The sequence below is a fragment of the Dasypus novemcinctus genome, chromosome 14 (assembly GCF_030445035.2).
Source record: "Dasypus novemcinctus isolate mDasNov1 chromosome 14, mDasNov1.1.hap2, whole genome shotgun sequence".
Classification (NCBI taxonomy): Eukaryota; Metazoa; Chordata; class Mammalia; order Cingulata; family Dasypodidae; genus Dasypus; species Dasypus novemcinctus.
Genome location: NC_080686.1, coordinates 104178781 through 104204859, shown reverse-complemented (window position 1 = coordinate 104204859; position 26079 = coordinate 104178781). Strand labels below are relative to the sequence as shown.

The window sequence follows — 26079 nt, the reverse complement described above, 5'->3', positions numbered from 1 at the left end:
ATTTACTGATAGCACGTCTCTGTCCTTTGCAATTAGCTTTACTAGTTAAAACATTAAAACTAACATTTATTGAGTACTTTCTGTTGCCAGGCATTGTGCCAAGAACTTGCACACGTTCTTTCCTCGTATTCCTCGCAGTCCTCTAACTGTGGGTAGTATCTCATCATCAGTTTACAGATGAGGAGACTGAGCCTGTGGTTCAGCGCCCTCCCTAAGGCTGCAGAGCTGGCATTCGAGGGGCCCATCCTCCTGGGTCCAGAGCTAGAGCTCTCAGCCATCACGTTCTGCTGCCCTGCTATTTAGACGTGACTCAAAATCATTAAGTGCACTATTTGACTGGTGAGCAAGCTGCTAATACTGTTTAGTTAAAAAAGAAAACGTACTATTCCAAGGAATTCCTGAAGCTGGCTTTTTTTTTTTTAGTATCAACCAAAGAAATTCCCAAAAATGCACAGCAGCCCAATTGGCAAATGCTTGGAGGCTCCAACCCAGGGTTTTGAAGGGTGACCCTTGTTTCAGTGTTAGATGCAAAGTGCTTGTTCTACTAGCTATAGTTTTTTGTTGTTGTCACATCTTGAATGTGTTGCATTTGCTGCTGTGGCCCCATTCATCTCTGCTACAGCAGGGAGGGTGAGTTTTTGGCAAGGAAGACTCTCCAGTGGTGACCTCAGGCAAGCTGGATCCAAGCCACACCAACGTGCTGGCCAGAGAGTTGGTGCCGCCTCCTGCTGGGAGCTTACCCTGAATACATAGTTTTATCTCCAGTTTAGGTATTGTTGGGTTTGTAAGGGTTCTAGGTTTTGGGTAATCTAATTTAATATCATCATGTTTTGCTTCTTAACTTTACCACCCAAAACTGGCCTTCGGGAGAACCTGCGTGGTCGGGTGGCAGCTCACCCCAAAGTAGCTGCAAAAGCTACTGCACTTTTCATGGGATCTCAGTATCTTATCCAAGGGAAGTTACAAAGCATGCCACGAACAGAAACTGTATTCCAGCGGGTCTGTAAGACTGCTGGTTCAAGCTAACAGTACCTTTAGAGTAACATGCATGGGAGTGATACAGAGTATGTGTGTGTTTTGGGGGGGATTGATAATGTAACCTACATAAGAACAAGAACAGAGAACACTTGAGTTTGGTGGAATTTAATCTGGTACTTGGAGTTATATATATTGTATTACGAAGGTTAAAGGTTTCAAGTCTGTGTCTTTAGGCAAATAGCTTAAACTTCCTGCAAATAGAGGATTGCAAATTCTACCCACACTCTTGTTTTTAGGATTAAATGCAATAGTTTATCTCAAGGTTTAAAATTCTGTGTAGTTTCTAGCAAGCATGTTCTGCCAGCTGCTGTAGCAGGAGGGGAGAAAACAACAAAGCTTTTTTGGAGATGCCTGGAGGCTTAGAGAGAAGAGTCATCAGTTACCATCAAGTGTCCTGAAAAAAATATTTGGTTGTTTGAATTTAATTTTGAGACATGCAGCAGCAGAGCTGTGTGAGAGATGACCTTTGGAGTCAGACAGATCTGAGTTCAAGTTCTGGCACCATCATTTACTGTCCTTGGGGAATGGCATCAAACCTGAGCAGTCCCCTTTGTAAAATGGGATTATGTCCAAGGGTTCTTGTGAGATTTAAACAACATAATTCATGTGGTCTGCTAGATACATAGCAAGTGCTTTTAAAGTATTAGCTATTATTAGTCAGATTGCAAAACAAAAAGCACTTCCTTTTGGACATTTTATAGATGTATTCTAAAGAACTGAATTTTAAAATGTTAATCTATGAGCAGCACCTTAAACAAGTATTTTTTAAACCATTTTGGATTCTTCATTTACCCTGCAATGTGAACTCTAAATTAGAAGCTCCATGTTTGATGTATACCATGAACTTACTTGTACTTCTTCTGTGTGTGTGTTTTAAGTGCTTTTTATATTTGTTCCAAAATTCCTTTCAAAGGTGGTATCTAAATTCTTCCTTAGTCACCATCCCCATAGTTTCTTTCTCATTGCTACCCTTTTGGCTCTCTGTACGTACAGATGCCGTCTAGAAGAGTAATATGGGTCTCCCCATTATTGCTACATACATCTTAAAATGTTCATAGCATCTGAACTTTAAGGTTTTTGTTTCTTAGCCTTCCCGGTGCTAAAAAGTAAACAGTAGCTCTGAATGTAATGTGAATTTACTGTTAAATAAAAATTGTCTTAACTGTTCTTATCAAATGCTATTTCTTGCCTATGACTGACTCTCACCCACACATGTTCCAGAGTCTTCATGTGCTTCTCTATCATGGTTATATCCCCATGTGTTGGTTTTTTGTGATTTATGCAAATTTCTAGTGATAGTAAACTTTCATTTCATTTTTAAAATCCTTGCTTGTACTTAGCTTCACAGATCACTTTCACATTTATTACCTAATTAGAATTTCACAACAACTCTTTCTGCGCAAGGATCCAAAACTTAGCAGAGCCTCTGACTTGCCCTGGTTTGCATGGCAGAGGGGAATAAGATCCTGGGCCCTGGTCTCCTGGCTCCAGGACCAGTGCTCATTCCTATTTGTTTGCCTCAGTGTCCCTCTCTTCTCCTAGGGTCTCTTACTCTTCTGCCCCCTTCCTGTATTTCACTGGGCTCTGTTCACTTGCCCTCACTTGTTGGTAAAACGAGCCCTCGGGAAACAAAAGAGAAACACAACAAGCGGGAGCAGAGGTGGCTCAAGCCATTTGGCACCTCTCTTCCAAATGGGCGGTCCTCCATGAAGTCTCCAGTTCCATTTCTGCTGTAAACCATACGCTTCTCCCGCAGGACCCAGATCTCTTAGCGGCCTTTGCCGTGGCCCAGCAGCCTCTGTAATTTCTTCCCCTGTGGTTCCGTCTCCACTGTTGTTTCCCTTTTCCCCACAGTTTCCTTTTGAGTTGTAAATTCACCTGCACTGAAATTTGTCTCCAGAGTTGTTATCCCTAAAAACATTAAGGAAGAATGCAGCAGACATGAAGGTCCTTCCCTTCCTTTGCTGAAAAACGAAGTACTTGTGCCTCTAGGAGTTTCCCTCCTCTACTTCAGCTTGCAGAGGACGCAGAGAAATGAGACTGGATAAGAGAATGGAGGAAACCAATGTAGAAACACTGGCTCCCTGTCAGTATCCACATTAGCATGGACCTAAAGTCTAGATGAGAGGGAGAAGCAAAAGTCCTCTGTGGTAGGTCTTGGCCAAGAGTGTTTGATACTTCGAAGCCAACAGTTTACCTTCTACATCACTTTCTCGGCCTTCATACCCTGTCTCCATTCTATATTTTAATAATACTTTTTCACATTATAAATTTAGTGATTGTTCTCAGAATTACAATTACAGCTTTACCTTTCCATAGTCTACATAGAGTTAAAAAACTATGTACTTCACATAGAAACCTGGCAGCCACCCTGAGCCATCACGTAGCACTTGTCATACATGTATTATGTGAGTACAAGTTATTAACCCCACAAAATAAGATGGTCATTTTTGCTTTAGACAGTATTTTAAAGAGAATAAGGAAAGAAGTGGTCTTTTGTATTTACCACCATGTTTGCCAGTGCTCTGCACGCTTTCCAGAAGATTTAATTACATGTGGTTTCCCATCAGCCTAAGAACTTCCTTTAGCATTTTTTCGTGGTGCAGGTCTGTTAGTGGCAAATACCATTAGCTTTATTTTACCAGAAAACATCTTTATTTTCACTGGATATAGAATTCTGGGTTGATAGGTTCCTGTTTTGTTTTGTTTTTCCTTTCAGCACCTTAAAACCAATGATGATCTAGCCTCCATGATTTCTCGCAAGAAGTCAGTGGCCGTTCAAGTCATGGATCTTCTGTTTGTACTATGTCATTTTCCTCTGGTGCTTTCATGGTTTTCTCTTCAGTTTTGGTTTTCAGCAATTTTAAGTAGGGTATGCCAGGGTGTGGTTTTCTTTGTGTTAATCAAGCTTTGAGTTAGCTGAACCTCTTTTATCTGTAAATTTATGGCTTTTACCAAATTTGGAAAAATTTTGACCATTCAGATTTTTTTCTGCTCCATTTTCTTTCTCTTTTCCTTCTGGGATTCCAGTTAAATATATATTAATTTTTTTTTTTTCTTTCCCTCCTCCCAGTCTTTTTTCTCTTTCACGCTAGATCATTTTTATTGATATATATTCAGGATCATTAACTATTTCTTGTCATCTCCATCCTGCTTTTCATTCCATCCTATAGATTTTCAGATATTGAACTTTTCAATTGTAGGATTTGTAGGCTCTTTATTTTTTCTTCTTTTTTTGGTTGCTATTTCTCTGCTTAAAGTTCCTATTTTTTTGTTCATTATGATCAAAATTTCCTTTATTTTCTTGAATGTAAGAAAGTGTTTAAAATCCTTGCCACCTGATTTCAATATCTGTATCATCTTTGAAGCCATCTACCTTTATATTCCTTTTCTTTTCTTTTTTTTATTTTTTCATTTCTTTCCCCTTCACCTTCCCCCCACCCAGTTATCTGCTCTCTGTGTACATTCGCTGTGTGTTCTTCTATGACTGCTTCTATCCTTACCAGTGACACCAGGAATCTGTGTTTCTTTTTGTTGCGTGTTCGTGCTATGTCAGCTCTCTGTGTGTGCAGTGCCATTCTTGGGCAGGCTACACTTTCTTTCGCACTGGGCAACTCTCCTTACGGGGTGCACTCCTTGCACGTGGGGCTCCCCTACGCGGGGGACACCCCTGCGTGGCACAGCACTCCTTGTGCACATCAGCACTGCACGTGGGCCAGCTCATCACACGGGTCAAGGAGGCCTGGGGTTTGAACCGCAGACCTCCCATGTGGTAGGTGGATGCCCTATCCATTGGGCCAAGTCCACTTCCCTATATTCTTTTCCCTCTTGTGACTGGGTCACATTTTCATGTTTCTTTGTCCATTGATTTTAGATTATATCCTGGATATTTTGAATGATATGTTACAGAAACTCTAGATTATATTTTATTCCTCCAAAGAATGTTCATTTTCTTTGTTTCTTATAGAAGCTGTTTAACTTGGCTGTTCTCAGATTTAACACTCTGTCTCTGCTATGTGCGGCAGCTCAAATCCCAGTTCATTTATTTGAGCCTTAGCTCCTCATGGGCATGGTTCTGGGGTAGCCTGAGATTTGGACAGAGTTTATATACAAAATATGGGGCTCCCCACGCCGCCCCTTCTTCCCGTTTGAGCGCCTGGCGGGCCATCAAAGAAGGAGGCTCCCCATGCCGCCCCTCCTTCCTGTCTGAGTGCCTGGCAGAGGGCCCTTAAAGCTGGAGGCTCCCCACGTGCTCCTTCATGTGTGAGCTCCCCTCCATAGACTGCTGGGGCTGCGCCCTGTGCTTTCAGTGGTTTCTTATGTTATCTCCTGAGTTTATAGCTGCTGTCAGCAAGGGGGTTGGTCAAATAGGAGGTAACCAAACTTATCAGAAATAGAGAACACCATTTCAAAGTAAGATTTTACTAGAAATCCCTTTTTTAAGAAAATTCTAGTATGGGTATGACAACAACAATAACGAAAAAGTGCTTCATACTCTGCAGTATGAAATACTTAAGGGAAGTGTGATTTCTGTGCATTTTGTGAAACTAGTTGTCCTCTCTGTTGTGCATATTTATAAGAAAATCAGAAGCATGCGCTATGGCATTACAACTGTGCCATTAGCCACTAGGTCAGCCACATCCAGACATGCCACCTCCAGCCGCTTCTCAAATTTCCAGACTTGTTTTCGGCAAAAATACCAGGGTTTTTTTTTTGTTATAAAGGTCAATTTCATTCCTTTATGGTGAAGTAATGTTGGGTAATTATAAGAGATCATGTTTCAAAGCTGGTATTCCCATGAACTTGCCAAGACAAGTCATTTCCCTCTTGGGTTTTTTTTTTTTTCCTTCAAATTTTATCGCTCTTCTTTCTTTGGATATTTTCCAGGTTAGCCTAAGTAGCTGTTCAACCGGATGAATTTTATATCCAAACCAAATTTTATGATGCCATTCCTTTGTTTAGGTGATCAAAGTCCAATAAAAAAACTAAATGTTTTCATATTAAAGCAAAGAGTATTTCTTGTATTTAAAAGAATAAAATGATTTGTAATTTCAAAAAGCAAAGTGGTAAGTATAGTAACTCTCAGAAAAAATGTGATGGAGGTGAAAGATTAAAAATTTTATTGGGGGAGCAGTTGTAGCTCAGTGGTTTGAGCATCTGCTTCCATGTACAAGGTCCTGGGTTCAATCCCCAGTATGTCCTTAAAAAAAAAATTTATTTCCTAGTTACACATAAGACAGTTAAAAGCCTAGAACTAACAACTAACACTTAAAACTTTACTGTTTGTCCACATACTTTTTTTCTGCATCCTAACAATGGCTAGGGCAGACATTATTATTCTCGTGATATGGGTGATGAAACAGGTTGAAATGGACAAGATTGCCAGTGGTTCCTCACTAAGCAGAGGTGCACCTTGGGTCTGCTCTGTCCCCTGGAGCACCTTGAACAGCTTCCTACCAGCCACGCGGGAATTATCAGCCTTTTCCACTCCTCGGACTTGTCTGTGCTGGATTGTCTGTGTTGGAGATGTGTTTTATTCATGTCTTAGCTCAATATTGGAAACAAAAGAACTATTAGACCACTTTCTTGTTCACCATCAAAATACCACACATGTGAAATCACTTTTTGTTACTCCAGTAAGACCTCTCCATACCAGTTCATGGAGATGGTGAGACCAAGTTTCACAGTGAATGTTGCAGTCCAAGAGAAGAAAAACAGTTAAAATAAGAGTCACTCTTAAAAGGTTTTATATCCTTTGTACTGTGAATTGTTTACTTTGGTGACTCTTTTGTTAAAGGCAGTAAAAAATAAAATCAAACGAGCATTAAATAAAGTACTCCTTTCCCCTTCTCAATACTCGTTAACTGAAAGTCTTAAATTGTTTCATGTGTTTGCAAGTTTGAAAACTGCAGCTATTCTAGGAAACCACCATTCTAAGAAAAAAGCTTGAAGGCTCATTGCCAGTTCACATTAGGCAGCGAATGTATTGCTACTAAAAATATTTGCAGTTGGGAAAATATGCTTAAATTTGACCTTCTTGACACTCTGCACATTCTAGTAGTTTATTGCCCTGAGTTCTTGAGCAGCTGTAAAGAGAAAAGTTTAGAAATGTCTCCACGTACACTCTTACTCCATCTATGGAATGGTCTTCCCATTGTAAAAACAGATATTTTTATGAGTTATTTATATTCTTGGCTACTGTGAGCAGCAAGTTACAGTTTCTCAGAAGCATTTTGACATGTTATTTTTGGTATGAGAATGAAGTACTGAGATTCAAGGAACTTGCTTCCCAGTTGACATTGCGTTCTTTGAGGCACAAGCCTGGTGTGTTCAGTTAAAGGAATATTGAAGCTCCTGTAGCATGCAGGTGTTACATACCTGACAGGAAAATGGGATCCATGCCTGACAGCCACAGGAGCATGCCATCCAAATCCCTGAGGAGGTGGTGCCCATTCACAGCGTTCGTGCTTGGGGCCAAATGAAGGATTCAGGCAGTAAATTCAGTAGGTCAGAGAACGGGAAGAGTGTGGGTGGGAGGGTCGAGACATGCGCAGCCTGAGAGGGTCTCCTGGTGGCAGAGGACGACACAGTATCTATTGGGTGGCGACAGTGGCCTTAAGACCAGAGAGGCCATTCACAAAAACAGCCCATGTGGAATCAGATTGCTTTCATGGGACCAGTTTAAAACAGAGTTCCTGCTGCCTTGAATGGTGTCCCACTTGGCCTTCGTGAAGCTTGCTTGTATTTTAATATTTTGAAGGAATGGAAGAAAGGGCAAGATTTTTTTTTATTTTCTTGTAGACTTTTACTTAATGGATTTTTACTTGTTAAAACCATAACCTTTTAGGAAATTCTCATGTGCTTCTATTTTAAGGGTCAGGCAATTGAGTTATTTAGAGCAGGGTGCTGAGAAACTGCCAAGCAGGCATGTGACCCTGCCTGAAGCCAGTCAGGCCAGCTCTGCCCAGCCAGGGTGCCTGCTCTCCCAGGTCGCCTCGCAGAAAGCAGCCTGTCGTTCTTTCCTGTCGGCCGCTGGAGCATGTGGGAAGCATGGTGACATGCTCTTTTTTCACCGTTTAGTGGATTTAACGGAAGTTACACTTGAGTAAAGCACTCACTGTTTGGGGGACACATAAGAGAGAAACAACTCAGCCCAAAGGAAGTTGGGAGCTTCAGGGAAGACTTTTGGAGAAAGTGCTATTTGGCACTTGAAATGTAAATAGGAGTTGGCCAGAAAAAGAGAGAGAGGTATTCAGTGCCTCACAGGTAAAGCCCCTGTGAGGCAGCAGAACGTAGCTCTTAGTTACATGAGCTGTTATTTGACTGGGGATTTGTAATTTTTCGTTCCAGTTTTGAAAGATTCGTGGGTTTCAGAGCTCTTCACGTAGATTGTCCAGTTTTAATTTTGATCTTCACAGCAGCCCTTGGAGACAGGTTAGGCCTTCTCCACGTCTATGTGTGGGCTCAGAGGGCTGCGTGGTCTGATCACATAGACTGGCTGTGACAGAACTCGATCCTGAGCTCAGTTGGCTCTAAGCCCCAGGCTGCTTCCATCCTGCCCTGCTGCTCTTTAGTGATAAAATCGTGTCCTTTTCTCAGTCCCATCGCGTCTAACGAGTTAAGAAAATGCGAGAATTTTATATCCATACAGAAGTGTTTGTCCATCCAGCCAGTACTTAAGTGCCAGCTGTGTGCCAGGTACTGAGCTCAGCCTCCAGTCCAGCTCCTGGCAGCGCCGGGCAGAGAGCTTCTCTCCCTCCTGAGGCGCAGCACGCATATCAGAGCACGGCCCTTTTTTTTGGAGGTATCAGGAATTGAACAGGCCCTTGTACATGGGAAGGAGGCACTGAACCGCTGAGCCATATACGCTCCCCAACGGGAGTTGGTTTTCGCATTCGTTTGTTTTTAGGAAGTAGTGTGGATGGAACATGGGGCCTCATATGTGGGAAGCCAGCGCTCAGCCCCCTGAGCGACAGCCCAGACCACAGCTTCTTGAGTCTTGTTTCCCTTAGGCAGGCACCTCGAGGCCTTAGCGCCCGCATCATGCACCCAGCAGCCCATAGCAGATCCGGGCTCTGCCTAGATAACTCCAGAGCCAGCACCTGGTAGGAAGGACAGGCGAGCTAAGGAAGGAGGCACGCTCACATCGGCGTCCCTTTGTAAACGCTTGTCGGGTCTGGGTTCATGCTCGCAGCAGCCTGAGATGGGCACTTGTCACCGCATGGCTTAGCAAACCCAGAGCGCTGCGCCTAGCAGCACGGGGGACCCCTCCACGCCCTCTGAGCTCCTCCGCCTGGAGGTGGTATGGGCCTCACGGGAGCCCCGGGGCCACAGTCTGCACCTGGCCAGCTGCCTGAGGCTGCCTCTGGATTCTTCCGCGTTGTTAAGCTTCGTGCTTGTGTTCTCAGTCGCGACCCTCTAACTGGAGCAGCTGAAAGCCAAATCACCTTTGGGTGTGGGGGTGATGTTTTGACTAACCGCTTTTCTGTAAAGTGCTAATGTGATCATTTCTTTGAGGGAAACAGTCCCTTTCCTTTTAAAAACAAAACAAAACAAAAAATGTCCCTTACATCTGCAGTAATGGTTTGCTGATTCAGGGTAATTATGAAATAAATTTTGTCTGTCTTTTCCTGATTTAAAAGGTGATTGCGTGAGAAACAACACAATCTAGCTTCCAGGCAGGCAGGAATGCATTTTTGAAACAGTTGAACAAATTCCCAGATTAGCAAAGGGTCTGGTGCAGCTGATCTCACTGTCATGAGTAATTCTGGGTGGTTATTTACTGCACTGCAGCCAGGGGCCGGCAGCGGGGAATGCGCCTCAGTGTGCGCACACAGGCGGGAGGGGAGGAGCCGCTGCGGGTCGGGGGAGCCCTGCCGGCGCGGCGCCCTGGGGAACCAGGTGGGCCTGGGCAGGGAGCGTCGGGCTGCCCCCTGCGCAGCTGAAGCTCTGGCACCAGGCCCGGAGTCCGAAGCCGCCTGGCAGCCCCGGGGCCGGCGGCGGCCGAGAGGGTGAGTCGCGTGGCGCCGCTGCGCTGTGCAGCCGAGAGCGAGCAGGCTGTTCAGGGGCACTCGTAAGTCCTGTCCCGGGGCTCCTCGTTCTCCTGCTCAGATCAAGGGCTGGTTAAGGTGAAATCGCAAGGTCATATGGAGCAGTGTGGGGAGATTATTGACTACAGGCTACCTTGTCAACATAATGTGCTAATTAGGCGCGAGCCTGTTCTCACCTGAAGACTCGGCCTTGAGACACGTTTATGCTTGATGCGAGTGCTGCTTGAAATTTCTCAGGGTTTTAAGTAAACCTTGCCAGTAAGTGGTTCCCTCGGTTTATCCTGACTTCCCCGGCTTCTCCTTTTCTTTCTGGCTGTCCTTTTCTTACTTTATGGCGGTGCTTTCCATGGACTTGCCCCTTTGAAGCAAGGCTATTTTAGAATTATTTTGTGAAGACTTAGAAACCTGATCCTTTTCTCCTGGGAAAGTCCTTTCTTAATTGCCATCACCTACTGTGAGAAACCGTGTTCCTTGGCTGAGCCGGGGTGGGGGCTGGTGTGTGTGAACAGGGATTGTCAGTTCCCTTAAAACAGTGTGTTGTCTCTTCAGCACAATCCTGGAGGAGGAGAAGGTTCAGCAAGAAGAGCGGATGAGAATGGAGTCCAGAAGACAAGTCACAGTGTCCTGGGACTCCGGAGGGTCTGATGAAGCACCTCCCAAGGTACCGTCCTAATTAAACTTCCGCACTAAGCGTGCAGGCAGCTCCTGTCTGTGAAGAGAAAGCCACATCTCAAGTCAGTCTCAGAATGACAATTATACCCACTAAGCCTTTCTTATTTGCTCCTCCTCTGCATAGTATCCTCATTTTCCTAATTTGCATTTCAAATACAGGCTGTTTTTCAGCCAGGAATGAGTGGATTAGGTGCGGTCAAAAAAAAACGCTCTTCCCTTTCTCTGCATCCCCTCCTCCACCATTGTCAGACTTCCGTGGACACACCTGACTTGGGAGTTTTTTCTGTGATTGGTTGTGTTTCAGAGTTCTCGCTGATGACTGAGTCAAGATGAAAGCATCAGGCAGATTCAGACTAGGCCACATGATCTTTACCTTTTGCTTTATTTAAAAATGAATCAAATTCCACCTGACACTATTCCTCCTTTTCTTTTCTTTTCTGTACCGTCCTGTCCTGTCCTTTTTATCTTGTCCACATCCTTAGACCTTGCCTCCCCACTCACTTTAAAATCCTTTCCTGTGCTGTGTGGTGGGTGGCTTGGGACAGAATTGACCTTCAGACACTTTCCTTAGAATAAGAACTCTTCATATACCTTTGGCTTTTGATAGGATCATAGTTTTGTACATTGAGAAGAAAATTTGATAATTATTTACTTGTTTCTTTTGCAAAAACATTAAGAAATCTGTTAACACAAAATGCTATTTAAATATTGTACCAATGTTTTGTTTCATTTTCTTTATCATGGTGCCTGACCTAAAAAATTTCATTTTCTTGGTCAACATTTTAAGCTGTGTAACAGTAAACATGGGCATACATTTAATGTGTTACTTGATCAACATAGTTCTGCGGAATTTTAGAGTTGAAGGGTTCCATAGTCCAGCCTCTACAGGCAGAAAACCTGAGGCGCAGAGGAGGCAAGCCCCGGCTTCTGTCTGAGGGCTTGTGCTTGGGCGAGGAGTCAGTGCTAGGACCAGAACCCTGCTGGTCATCCTCCCGCTTAACAATGACAACAGCAGCAGAAAGTCCTTAGTTAGCCCACAGGAAAAATCCCAGCTCCTCCTCCCAGCATCTCAGCTGCTCCCTCCACCTTCTCTGTGCAAGTTTCCTGCTCTGAAGCTCAGAGCAGTCTGATACTGGAGGTCAGGAGTGCCGCGTCGGTGGTTCTCGAGCCTGCAGCCAGCAGACCTGCTCCCGGCAGACCGCTGTTGACTGGCTGGGGCTGGACACGTTGCCCGACTATCCCAAACCTCACTGGCCCCATTTGTGAAATCAGGGTCTTAATATTACCTGCCTCTTTGAGATGTTGTTTGGACTAAATGAGATGATGCATTTTACAGCACTTTGTTTAATACACAGAAGTCCAATTTGAATATGTACTTGGTGATGAAGTACCAAATGATGTGGCAGTCCCCTAAAGCTCCCTGACTCAAAGAACTTCTTTCATCTCAGTATTTCTCTGTATCTCACTCAGGCTGTTGGATTTTTAATTGATTAATTTAGCAAATTTTTTAAAGCTCTATAGTATTAGATTCACAGGGCAGGGGTGGTTAGGCCTCTGGTTTTAGAGGGTAAAGGCTACTCCTCCTTACCCCTAAATCTCTTGTTTGCTTGTTTTTTTTTGAGGTATTTTCAAAATGCATATTTTGGGGCTCTTTTCTATCACTGAAGCTTTCCTACCTTTTTATTTGTTTAAAACAGGAGTCAGCACACTACAGCCTGCTGCCTGTTTTTCTTAACTGAAGTTTTGTTGGAACGCAGCCATACCCTTCATTTGTGTGTCGTCATGGCTGGTTTCGCCCTACAGAGACGGAATTGAGTAGTTGTGACAGCAACAGTGCAGCCCACAAAGCCTAAAATATTTTCTTTTTGACCCTTTGAGAAAAGATTTAGTGGCTAAAATAGCCATCTGTGATAGTGCAGATGCACATGTGCTTGGGGGCTGTAGACAGGTAACCTCAGTGTGGAGACCCCTTGCCATCAGCACCACTCCTGTGTGCATTTTCACTGTCTCAGTGTTCATCTTTGTGCTCAGATTCTGCTTTCACGTTCACAGTATTTGGGATGACTAAAATGAGGCTGACATTTCTGAAACAGTAGGCTAATAATTTTCTCCTGTAGTTTCCTCTGAATGTGGTATCTTAAGACAACTATATTCCACCTATGTTTCTTAAATCCAGGTAGAAACTAAGGCTTTTGTACATAAACATGTGGCCCAATAAAGACATTTTTAATGCAGCTTGATTAATTTTTTAAAGGAAAATCATTTTTCTCCCACCGTTCAAGGTTCAAAATTAAAAGCTAGTTATACTTAGTTGGTGACAAAAGCATGAAACCTCAAAAGCTATTCATTAAAAATATGTTACTGAGTTCTTCATCAGTACTCAGTACCAGTTTCTTCACAGTACAATAATCTTAACATTTGTCTGCACTATTAGGAGTTTCCCTGAGCAGAGCCCCGCACTGGGTGGGTCCAGGGTCTCGCTGCCTCCTCAGGCAGGGTACAAACCCCTTTGGACGGTGTTCCATGAGAGTGGCCCTTAGACTGCTGGGGGTCCCCAAGAGCACTCAGAGGGGCGAGAGTGCAGAACTCCTTTCAGAAGAGCATGGACATGTTATTTGCCTTTTCCACAGTGTCGACATTTGCACTAATGTGCAAAAGTGGTGGTGGATAAAAACGGCTGCTCCCACCTTCACTAGGGGTCACTGCAGCGCCCACTGTCGCTGCCCTCCTGTAGGGAAGGGCTGGTCCAGAGCACCCTTGATGAAGCAGCACAGAGTGTCCTTCTGTTAAATCTCCTTCTCTGGGTACGTCTGCTTAAGATTCCACCTGAGGAAGTGAGATGGACGCCAGCGGACCCTGCTGCCATCCTCACTCGACGGCCATCGTGAGTGTTGGGTGCTGAGCCAAACGCACCACTTTTTCACGGAACACATTTTTACTCAAAGAAACACCTGACAGGTATGTTGTGGTTATTCAAAGCCAGGCATTTGGTAGACATTTTCTCAAAAATGGAAGAGGTAAGGCTGCAGTGGGAAACATTGGAGGTTTCAAACAAAAACTAGAATTTTGAAAAACTTCTGTCCATCACCATGAACCTGGCAGTTTCCTAACTCTTAGACTTTTCTGATTTATCAGGGTGACATTAATGAATGCGATTCCTAGAGGGAGAGAGAAAAAGTGCAAGATCAACTAATGGATTTTCATGTGGCAGCACAATGTTTTCAGACTCCACATCGCAGCTCACATTCAAGACTCTACCACTTGGGTTTTGGCTTGTTATCAAAAGATAGCATCCACGTCATGTCAGAAAACTTCTAGGGGGAGTGGAGGTGGCTCAAGTGATTGGGCATCTCCTTCCCACATGGGAGGTCCTGGCTTCAGTTCCCAGTGCCTCCTAAAAAGAAGACAAGCATACAACAAACAGACACAGAGAACAGACAGTGAACGCAAGCAATGAGGAGGGAGAAATAAATAGAAATCTTAAAAAAAAAAAAAAAAACAACTATTGGGAGGAGCAGGTGTGGCTCAAGCAGTTGAGCCCCTGCTTCCCAGGTGGGAGGTCCCAGGTTCGGTTTCTGGTGCTTCCTAAAAACAGAAAAGCAACAAGCAAAAAATGGAAAAAAATAGAATAATAATATGCCCCCTATTCTTTTCCAGCTGCACAGCTGTTCATGTGTAGCAATAAAAATCACACAATGCGGGAAGCAGATGTGGCTCAAGCAGTTGGGCATCCACCTACCACACGGGAGGTCCTGGGTTCTGTTTCTGGTGTCTTCTAAGGAAGACAAGCAAGACAGCGAGCTGACACAACAAGATGATGCAACAAAGAGACAAAACAAGGAAACACAATGAGAGACACAACAAGCAGGGAGCAGAGGTGGCTCGAGCAATTGGATGCCTCCCTAACATGGGAGGTTCCAGGTTTGGTTCCTGGTACCTCTTAAAAAGAAGACAAGCACACAACGAACAGAGACAGAGAGCAGACAGCAAGTGCAAACAGGGTCGGGGTGGGGGATACATCTTTAAAAGAAAAAGAAAGTTGCTCATCACAGTAAACTGAATGCAGAATCAAAGCTGAGACTCCTCATTTGGAAAGAGGTTTACAAAAAATAGAAAATGGGAAAGCAGATGTGGCTCAGCCAGCTGGGTGCCTGCCTACCACATGGGAGGTCCTGGTACCTCCTGAAAGATGACAAGCCGGCGCTGCCTCCTGCCACAATGAGCAGGTGCCACAAGCCAGCAGGCAATGTGGCCTGTGGAATACAGGTGGGGCCCCAGACTCCTGGGCATTCATCTCCCATGAGGGAGGTCCAGGGCTCAGTTCTCGGTGCCTTCTGGAGAAGGTGAGCAAACAGCAGACAGACAAGAGAACCATCTGGGGGAAAGGGGGGATAAATAAAAATAAATCTAAACATGTATATATATGTAAAATGTGCTTCTCTTGTCACGATTTTTTTATTTTGAGAAAAATAGTTTTTTAACCATGTAATGAGTTTGACATTTTAAGCAAATTAATAAATACTTTATGTTTTAATTTCTAATAAACTAAATATCAGTAGATATACTGTTTCAGATAAACAAAAGTTCTTGGAGGGAGTGGATGTGGCTCACGCGTTGAGCACCTGCTTCCCACATGGAAGGTCCTGGGTTCAGTCCCCAGTGCCTCCTAAAAACAAACAACAAGCAAACAAACCGAAAAACCACCTCGGGAACCAGTGTGCCTCAGTGGTCGAGCACCAGTTCCCACACACAAGGTCCGCGGTTTAGTCCCAGGCCCTTGTACCTCAAAAATAAATAAATAAAAAGTTCCTGGAGTCCTTGGTAATTTTTAAGAATGCAGAGGGATCCTGGAAACAAAATGTTTGAGAATAGCTGCTTCAGAGCATGGTTTTTCTACCCTAATCAGACCCAACACCCCATTTATATTAAAAAAATGTCTTACAATGTTCCATTTACCACCCTGAAATAAAATATGTAGGTAATATAATGGCTTAGCTTAATTTCAGAATATCACTGTAAGGATGTTAACTGTCAGGAGACTATTAACTATACAGAAAAATTAAAAGGAAAGTAATTTTCATAAACTTATATATACACAGAAAATACTCAGGTGAAATATTTGAAACTAGATGTGATGAACTAGCTGGAGACTTGTACTCATTTGTGGACTCAACACCAGTAAAACAGCTACAAGTGGCAGACCCCACAGCGACAACTGAGTGTGAATCTTACCGCTCTCGATGATAGGATTTTCCATAACAGTGAAATAACCTTGGTGAAGTTAAAAATAAGACAAAGTGCAATTGTCCATCTGCATACACAGTAGCTGCAGTTCTCCAACATTTCAGTGTAATAAAACTGCAAGGTATTAGTTGTATTGCAAAACAGAGCTGGTTCTAGATTTCAGATTACAGGGTTTTCGTTTATTTTTAATTTGAATAAAGTTGAGGGAGATGACAAAGCCGTGCAGGAGAGGGAGCAAGTCCCTGGGCTTCAGGATTGTTCTGTTGTTGCAGGAAGTCCAACCTAAACGGCAAGCCCTGAAATGAGCAGAAGCCCTGGCATCAACACCGCCGGCCTAAGTTCCCCACCCCCCAGGGGCACCCAGCTGAGAACCACTACTTTAGAGTATCAGTTTCTTCCTTTCCTTCCCGCCTCACTCTGGAGAATTTCAGCAGAATTCCCCTCTGTTCGTGGTTGGTTTCTGTCTTGGAGGAGCTGTAGTGACACTGCTAAATCTTAGTACCTCGCAGTGGTGAACCTTTTCAGATACTTACAGGAAAGGCCTGCTGCCAGCACTTGAAACACACGAGTTTAATCTTGGGGACAGTTACTCTTAGGCAGCTGCGTCCTCACCCCGCCTTGTAGTGGGGGGCGGGCAGGCACAGGGGGTGGCACGCCCTGGCCACACGGCACCCTGGTGAGTGGCGGGGCCACGACAGGACCACTGACTTCCGCTCCAGGCCTGCCCTCACGGCCTCTGTGCCGAGCTCACGTTCAGTGAGAAGAAAGCAGAGCTGTTCCAGCAACACACTCTCACTCTCCACAGCTGATGGTTAGCAGTTTGGTTTTGCAAAGTTCTTCGTACATTTCCTTTGTCTACCATGAAGTGTATTTTCATCTTTTTGCCTGCTTTTATTTTGGATTGGAAGCCTTACAAGTGTTATCATTTGCTTCCTGTTGATATATTTGAGTTACCATGACGTATTTTATAGAGCTTTTGCCATTCTTCAATCGATTCCTCTTGTGTTTCCCTTTATTTACTGAGTCAAAACTGCACTTTTCATTGAATAGCACCATGGCATGGTGGAGATGGCAGTTTTTCCTTTATTAGCTCTGTGACCTCTTCAAATTGTCTGATTTCTCTGAGGCTCAGTTTTATCCTCTGTAAAATGGGAATGATGATAATTGCCTCACACTGGTGCTCTGAGGATTATCCAATTATATGTAATACACTTCTCTCCATGCCTAGTCTATAGGATGGATTAAAAAATGGTAGCTGTTGTTATTTTTGCATGTGTTACTTCCATGTCACAAAGGTGTGAGGCGACCTCCAGAATTTAAGCCAGAGGCTGTAACGCTAGAACTGTTAGAAAGCTCGGAGTATTGTGCTAGTCCTTGGCTCTGTATCCTTCCATGCTGGAACTCCAAGAGTATTTGGAAAGGTCCAGCAAGCCATTAAAATGCATGTGTATTAATACTCTCCTATGAAATGTCATACTAGCACAGCCACTCACAAATCTAAGGTGTAGCCCTTTGGGCTCCGTGGAACACAGTTTGGAAACTGTCTCCCTAGCCCAAAGAGTAGGAGAAAAGCCTAGAACGCCAACCTTCATGTCCCTGTCCTGTTTCACAAAGTCTTTGGGGACGATTCATCCATGTGGTAAGTTAAGTTTGGAGTAGACATCTTCTGGGACACTGAATGTGGCATTACTAAGGAGATAAGGCAGCATTTTCTTCCCCCAGGGCTCTTACAGGCCAACAACTGGAGCGCCTTCTGCACCTGCTCCAGGCCAAGCAGCAAGTGAAAAACTGCTGTGGGGGGAGAGACAGGGACTGTAGCTTTATGCTAGGTTGGAGAAAGCAAGGGTGGCTCCCTGAGAGATGTACACTGGAGAAACTTAAAGGACAAAAGGTAGTGAGGTAGAGCGCATTCCAGGCAGAGGAGACAGTGTACAGCTTGAATAGGGGGCAAAGGAGACCCAAAGAATGCTCTGAACTTGACTAGTGCAATATAGCTGCTCTCCCTGCTCTGCGTGCCTACAGCGGGAAATGGACACTGGCTGGAAGACACTGAGGAATTATTTCCCAGATGTGGGGAAGTTGAGGCTATGGGTAGACCACCTTTTTATCCATTATCCAATGATGGACACTTGGATTGCTTCCGCTTTGGGCTATTAGTAAATAATGCGGTTGCAAATATTCATGCTCAAGTTTTTATATGTGCATATTTTATTTCTCTTTGATATATCTAGAAGTAGAGTGCTGAGTCGCCTGGTAACTCTATGTTTTAACTATTGGTGGAACTGCCAGACTTACCCACAACAATCACACCATTTTACATTCCCACCAGCAGTGTACAGGGTTTCAGTTTCTCCCCATCCTCACCAGCCTTGTTATTGTCTTTATTTTAATCATCCTGGTGAGTATGAGGTAGTATCTCGTTTTAATTTACATTTTCCTAAATGATAATGTTCAGCCTCTTTTCATGTGCTTATTGGCCATTTGTATCTCTTCTTAGAAGAAACTCAGATTCAGATTCTTTGCCCATTTTTTTAAATTTACTGAAGTATATCACTGATGCATAAACATACATAAACAATAAGTGTATAGTAAGAGTTGTGAACTTATAAAACAAACATACGTAACATCACACAGGGCTCTCATACCTCACCTCGCCCTACCACCAATACCTTACATTGTTATGAAACATTTTTAACTAATGATTGAAGATCATCCTCAAAATATTGCTACTAACCAAAGTCTTATATTTGGTGTATTTTTCCCCCAACCCACCCTATTATTATTTTTTAATATATTTTCATTACAAAAGTTGTAAACTTACAAAGTAATCACACATGTGCGGAATTCTGATACAGCATCCTCTATTAACACACCACACCATGCTAGTACATTTACTACAGATTATGAGATAATGCCGTCAGCCACAATTCTCATCTACTTCTGGGTTTACTGTGTCAGTCCCTAGATTATTCTCCAGCTTTCTTTCCGTTGGCATTTACATCCCTAGACTACCCTTTTCAGCCACATTCCCATTTGTAAACTAGCTGTTACTATCATGTGTTACTATCAACTCTATACATTTCCATACTTTTGCAGTGAAGTACTTCTACACACATGAAACATCAATAGTCCATCTCAGTCCTCCTCTTACCTCCTTTATGAATCCTCCACCTACCACCAGGTCTTGAAGGTATTTTCCTACATTTTCTTCTAGAAACTTTTGGTTCTTGCTTTTATATTTAGTGTTGGTTTTGTGGGTTTTTTTTTTTTTTTTTTTTTTTTTTTTTGGGTCTATTTTGAGTTAATTTTTGTATAAGGTGGAGAACAGGGGTCCTTTTTCCTTCTTTTGGCTGTAGATATTCAATTTCTCTCAGCACCATTTGTGGAATGGACTGTTCTGCCCAAGCTGGGTAGGTTTGACAGGCTAGTCAAAACTCCCTTGACCATATAAGTTGAGGATCTATTTCTGAACTATCAGTTCGGTTTCATTGATCTGTGTGTCTGTCTTTATGCTAGTACCATACTGTTTTACCATTGTAGCTAGGTAATATGATTTAAAGTCCAGAAATGAGAGTCCTCCAACTTCACTTTTCCTTTTAAAGATGTTTCTGGTGATTCTGGACAACTTAACCCTTCCAAATAAATTTGATAATCATGTTTTCTATTTATTCTTTAAATGCTAGTAGAATTTTTATTGGGATTACATTGAATCTATATATCAATGTGAGTAGAATTGACATCTTAATGATATTTAGTCTTCCAATCTATGAGCATGGAAAGTTCTTCCAATTATTTAGGTCTTTTTTTATTTCTTTTAACAATGAATTGTAGTTTTCTGAATACAAGTGCTTTATATCATTCATTAAGTTTATTCCAAAATATTTGGGTTTTATCTGTCATATTTTATTTTCACCACTCTTCTGACACTTTTAGTTACTTTTACTGATACAATCTCATTTCTAAACTCTCTTCCAAGCCTCTCTCTCCTGTCTTTTCAGACGGTAGCACACCCGTTAGTATTTCCTGCAAACTGGTCTCCTGGTTATAGACTCAGCTTCTGTTTATCTATGAATGTTCTAAACTTGCCCTCATTTTTGAAAGAGACAATCTTGCTGGATATAAGATTCTTGGCTGGAAGTTTTTCTCTTGCAGTATCTTAAAGATATCACACCACTGTCTTCCTGGCTCCATGCTTTCTGATGAGAAGTCAGCACTGAATCTCATTGGGTATCCCTTATATGTTATACATTGCTTTTCTCTTGCTACTCTCAGAATTCTCTCTTTGTCTTTGGCATCTGACATTCTGATTAATATGTGTCTCAGAGTTGATCTATTCAGATTTATTCAGATGACGGTACGTTGCACTTCTTGAACATGGATATCCATGTCCTTTGATAGGGTTGAGAAATTTTCTGTCATTTCTTTAAATATTCCTTCTACCCCTTTTCCCTTCTCTTCTCCTTCTGGGACACCCAGGACACATATGTTTGCATGTCTTCTGCTGCTGTTTAGTTCATTGAGAACTTGTTCACTTTTTTCCATTCTTTTCTTCATCTGTTCTTTTGTCTGGTTGCTTTCTGTCTGAGGCTGTTTCTTCAAGGTCACCAGTTCATTCTTCTGCCTCCTCAAATCTGCTATTATATGATTCCAGTGTATTTTTAATTTCATTTATTACACCTTTCATTCCCGTAAGACCTTCTTTTTTCTGTGTATGCTTTCAGATTCTTCCTTGTGCTCATCCAATGTTTTCTTAATATCCTTAATCTCTTTAGCCATCGCATTGAATTTATTAAGGAGATTTGGTTGAACATCTATAATTAGTTGTCTCAACTCCTTTATGTCATCTGGAGGCTTATCTTGTTCCTTTAACTAGGCCATATCTTCCTATTTCTTGGTGTGGATTGTAATTTTTTGTTGGTTTCTTAGCATCTGGCTTACTCGATGTATTTATTCTGGATGCAGCTTTTCTCTTTAATGTAGGGCATTCTTGTCCTTTCTCTCTCGCTGGTTGTGTAGTAGGAGCCAAGGATGTAGTTGGTGCTGTAAGCTGTGGAGGCTCGAGCTGCCCACATTGCCCCAAGGACCCATGAAGCTTCTCACAACTTTCTCCTTTGCCACAAGGAGGGACAGAGTCACAGCTGTGTGGAATAATCCAAGTCATGCTGGCCTAGACTGTGTAGTTGCCCAGAGAGACTGATAAAGCCTCACACCCTTTTGTCCCCTGCCTGGGGCAGGGATGGAGCTGCAGGTGTGAGCAGCAGGCTATGCAGTGCGGGTCCAAAATGATCGCAGTTGCCCTGGTGGATTTCCGACTGTTGAGTCTGTGCCAGCCTGAAGATGTTCCTGCAGTTACCTAGAGAGGCTGGTGCAGGGCTCCCCACTACCTCCTCCCTGCTGGAGGTGGAACTGAAACCTAGGCAAGGGCTGCAGTCCAGGGCCTCTTCTCTGCAGGTGAGCAGTATTGGCTTTCCGTTTTTTTCAGGCATGTTGCAGGATGCCGTTCTGGTCCTCTACAGCCCCTAAACGGGCACCTTAGAGACCTCTGGGGGATTACTAACCGCCCTATAGCACAAGCTGACTCTGGGAGCTCTTACTCTGCTGCCATCTTGCTGGTTGTCTGCCCATTTTCAATTAGGTTATTTGTCTTTTTATTGTTGACTTGTAAGAGTACCTTATATAATCCAATACAAGTTCCATATCAGTAAATGACTTGCAAATATTTTCTCCCTTCTGTGGGTTTTCTTTTTCATTTTCTTTGTTTAGGTCTAATTATCTATTTTTTCTTTTGTTGCTGATGCTTTTTTTTTTAAAAGATTTATTTAATTCCCCCCCCCCCCCCCCCCCGGTTGTCTGTTCTCTGTGTCTATTTGCTGCATCTTGTTTCTTTGTCCGCTTCTGTTGTAATCGTCAGCAGCACGGGAAGTGTGGGCTTTCTGGGCAGGCTGCACTTTCTTTCGCGCTGGGCGGCTCTCCTTACGGGGCGCACTCCTCGCACGTGGGGCTCCCCTACGCGGGGGACACCCCTGCGTGGCGCGGCACTCCTTGCGCGCATCTGTTGCTGATGCTTTTTGATGTCATATTTAAGAAATCATTGCTTAACCCAGATCACAAAGATGTACTCCTATGTTTTCCTCTACAAGTTGTACAGTTTAGCTCCTACATTTAGGCCTGTGATCCACTTTGAGTTCATTTTTTGTGTGTGATATGAGGTGGGGGTTGTCCGACTTCATTCTTCTACATGTGGCTGTCTCCTTATCCAAGCACTATTTGTTAAAAATAACTATTTTCCCCCAGTAAATTGTCTTGGCATTATCAAAAATTAAGTCTTTTGTCATTCTTTTCATCTAAACTTGTCTTAATTTGCCAAAGGACTGCTGATGCAAAGTACCAGAAACAGGTTGGCTTTCATAATGGGAATTTTATTTAGGGTGAAAGCTTAACAGTTCAGAGGCCATGACATTTCAAAGCAGGCACCATCAGAGATACTTTCTCACCAGCATCCGCTGCCGCGCGAGGGACCTCTGCCGAGCTCTCAGCTTTCCCCCCTGGGCCCCCGTCACTCAGTCCCGCTCCCGGAGCCCAGCTGGAGCTGCTCCCCGGGCCCAGCCCCTCGGGGGCCTCTTTCCATGCCCCAGTGCTGTGCTGGGTCCAGACCCGGGACCTCTGTCAGCCCCCGGGGCCCTCTGTTTTCCTGCAGTCATCTCTCTCACTTGGCATGATTAATGTGGCAGCTTCCTTTGCCTCTGTGCCCCTCTGTGTCTCTGTTTATAAAAGACCCAGCAAGAGGGTGGAGACCCAAGCTGGCTCGTGCCTCACTGAGATAGTCCAATCAAAAGCAGTCTAATCAAGTCATCTAAAATGAGTCTAATGCTATCGAAGGACCCCATACCCACAGGAATAGATTGGTTTAAGTACATAATCTTCTTGGATTCACAAAATTCAAACTGTCCCAAACATCTATTAGAGAAATATCTTTTTTTAAGTATAATTTTTATTTATTTTTAAAGAGATACATAGATCACACAAAATGCTATATTAAAAAATATAAGAGGTTCCCATATGCCCCACTCCCTATACTCCCCACTTTTCCCACAACAACTTCTTTCATTAGTGTGGTACATTTATTGCAATTGATGAATACATTTTGGGGCACTGCTACACAGCATGGATTATAGTTTACACTGTAATTTACACTCTTTCCCAGTGCATTCAGTGGGCTATGGCAGAATATATAATGTCCTCCATCTGTCCCTGCAGTATCATTCAGGACAACTCCAAGTCCCAAAAATGCCCCCACATCACATATCCTTCTCCCTCTCCCTGCCCTCAGCAACTCCCATGGCCACTGTCTCCACATCAATGCTACAATTTCATCCGTTGCTAGAGGCACGATAGTTCTATGGTAGAACACCAGCAAGTCCACTCTGAGGACGCTGGGGTGGCAAAGCCCACTCCACCTCTCAGTTGAGAGCGGTCTTCGATCCCACATGGCTGGTGGATGGGACTCTCAGGCCCACCACCGTAGACTCTCAGTAACATTCCTTCCGTTTAAACATAGATTTACTAGAGTAATCAGCATTCTGAATCATGACGCTCTGTTGATTCTCCACAGCCCAGCAGACCTGGCTATCCCAGTCCAAGGTCGAGTGAAGGATTTTACCCCAGCCCGCAGCACATGGCACAGACCAATCATTACCAAGTCTCTGGCTACGCTGGCTCCCATGGAATCCCAGCCATGGCTGGCAGCATCTACCCGGGTCAGGCATCACTTCTGGACCAAACAGATTCTTGGAATCACAGATCTCAGGAGATCTCGATGTGGCAGCCCGGCATGGAGGTGAGTTGAATGTTCTTAGGGTTCAGTTTGTTACCTGAGGAAGCTTGGCCCAAAGTACCCTTGAGTTCTGAAATCCTAAAGAGTCTTAATTTTGATGGCCAAATTCTAAGATCAAGTAACCCCATCTACTCAAATGCATCCTGATTTTGTGAATATTTTTTTTACTAAGACAAGTACCAAAGGAGACACGCTGCAATCATTAGCCTATTCATTTGAAAGGCAGAATCCTAAAGTGAACATAATTATTGGATCCATGATGCGAAAGAAGCAGCAGGGAAATAGCCTCCAGCTCTGTGGACCATGTTAATTTTTAAATTTTCCTGGTAAAATCATGAATCATGAACTACTCCTGTGCTATTTGAAATATCAACCCTACTATAAAAGTACGTCTTTGACTCAAAGAGCATCTATAAGTGTCTGCCAGTCATGTTCTTGTACGTAGAGGAAACATGTCTAAAAGTTAGTACTCCAGACTATGTGTATGTCATATTTAATCCTTCTATTTTACTTCTAGATTTTTTCTGCTTTTTTCACTGTTGTCAATAATGCATTCTTTGCACATATCTTTGATTACTTCTTTAGAATAAATCCCTAAAGTGGATTATGCACTGAAGAGTTGTATACTTTTTAAAGATGCTCAGCACGAGTTATGAAATGGCAGCCTCCAGAGGAGTTATTCCCACCAGCAGAGTCTGAGCACCGATTGCCCTACCCTTGCTATTGTGCTTAATCTTCCTGAGAATTACCCAGAGAGGCAGTGGTTCCGGGAATTGGCTCCTGAGCCTGCCTGTGCTGTTTTAGGACTCTGCAGCCCTGGACATGCGCGGGATCGGGCAGGTGTTGCCCACACACCTGATGGAAGAGCGGCTGATGCGACAGCAGCAGGAAATGGAAGAAGATCAGCGCTGGCTGGAGAAAGAGGAGAGGTTCCTGGTAATTACCTCCCCCACAGCCCAAACCCTGCTGTCTGCTCATACTGCAAATGATCGCGGAAGGTCTCTGCCAAAGGGCAGAGTCTTCCGTCTGGTCCCTAAATCTTGGCATAGCAGGTTCACAAACCCTTGTCACTGAGTCCACTGGGTTTTGACCAGTGTAAGTCACCTGAAAGAGTCTCTGGTTTTATCCCTGTTTCTTATTTGAGCAGCAGATAAGGTAGTGTCCGTTGAGACCATGCATCCTGGGCTACGCTTACCCACCACAGGGCCCGGGAGAGCGCCAGGCTCCCCCTGCTGCGCGCTCTGTGGAACGGAGGCAGCAGAGCGCCTCTTGATGTGGTCATGGCAGGAGCACCAGGCGCTCCCTGCAGGGTTAGAACAACCCGGAGCAAAGGTCGCAGTAGTTTTTGTTATTGTTTTTTAATTGAAAAGCCAACATAATTGCTACCTTAAGGACTTCTTCAACCTTTGCCTTTTTCAAACACACGTAAAAGTTGAAAGAAGCACAGTTGACACCCACCTGCCCATCGCCTCAGTTGAGCAGGGGTTAATGTTTTGCTCCCCCAACTTCATCTCCACCTGTTGGCGTTGGGGGGAGTTGTCTGGGTGGTTTGTTTGCTGAACCATTTGCAAGTAAGTTGCCCTTGGCCACTTAGTAGTTCATTATGCCTCTCCTGAAAATAATCTTCTCCTTCATAAGTATACTACTACTGCATTAAAAATATTTTTAAGTAATATTATAATCCCACTACTTGAACACAATAAAATTATTTCCATTTTTGTATGCTGCCTCTAGTCCTTATCCCCTGGAGACTTAATTTCTACCTGGTGTATGTAATATTTAGTTTTCTATTTTTCCAGTTATACCACCTTTTCCAAGTTCCTCCGGTCTTCTAAGTTCCTTTTTAAAAACTTTTTGTCATGATCCTATATCAGCATTTATTAAGATAGTTCCTTTGCTTTGGTCAATTTAGGTTACTTTCAGGCTTTGCATTTATAAATAGTGCTAAATTAAATAATGCCTCCATTGATGTGGCTGTTTGCTTTTTTTTGGATTATTTCTTTGGGGTAAACGTCTAAGATTTTAGGAGGGCGTTCCTGGCTCAGCGTGTCAGCATCTCTGTGGAGTTTGCGTTACCCCAAGTTCCGCAGAAAGCACTCCCATGCGTCCACTGCACGTGAAGCCCCTGCCGTGCCACTGCAGGGTGTGGAGCGTGACCGGCGCGAACCCCAGGCTCTGCCTCCCTGCCTTCCTCCTGCTCTCGCTCTGACAGATGCTGCTCCCTCGCAGATGGGTCTGCAG

At 43.6% G+C, this 26079-nt stretch overlaps 1 protein-coding gene across 30 annotated transcripts in view; it reads left to right on the top strand.

The window, feature by feature from the left end:
• PTK2 (protein tyrosine kinase 2) overlaps positions 1-26079 on the top strand; it is a 327553-nt gene that overhangs the window by 262215 nt on the left and 39259 nt on the right. For all 30 annotated transcript variants that reach the window (XR_011645712.1, XR_011645713.1, XR_011645711.1 and 27 more), the window contains 3 exons: positions 10638-10749; positions 23617-23841; positions 24643-24774. Coding sequence is in view for 26 of the 30 variants with exons in the window: in XM_071208058.1 (XP_071064159.1) it covers positions 10638-10749; positions 23617-23841; positions 24643-24774 (469 nt within the window). In the remaining 4 variants the exon portion in view is untranslated. The remainder of the gene's footprint in view (positions 1-10637; positions 10750-23616; positions 23842-24642; positions 24775-26079) is intronic.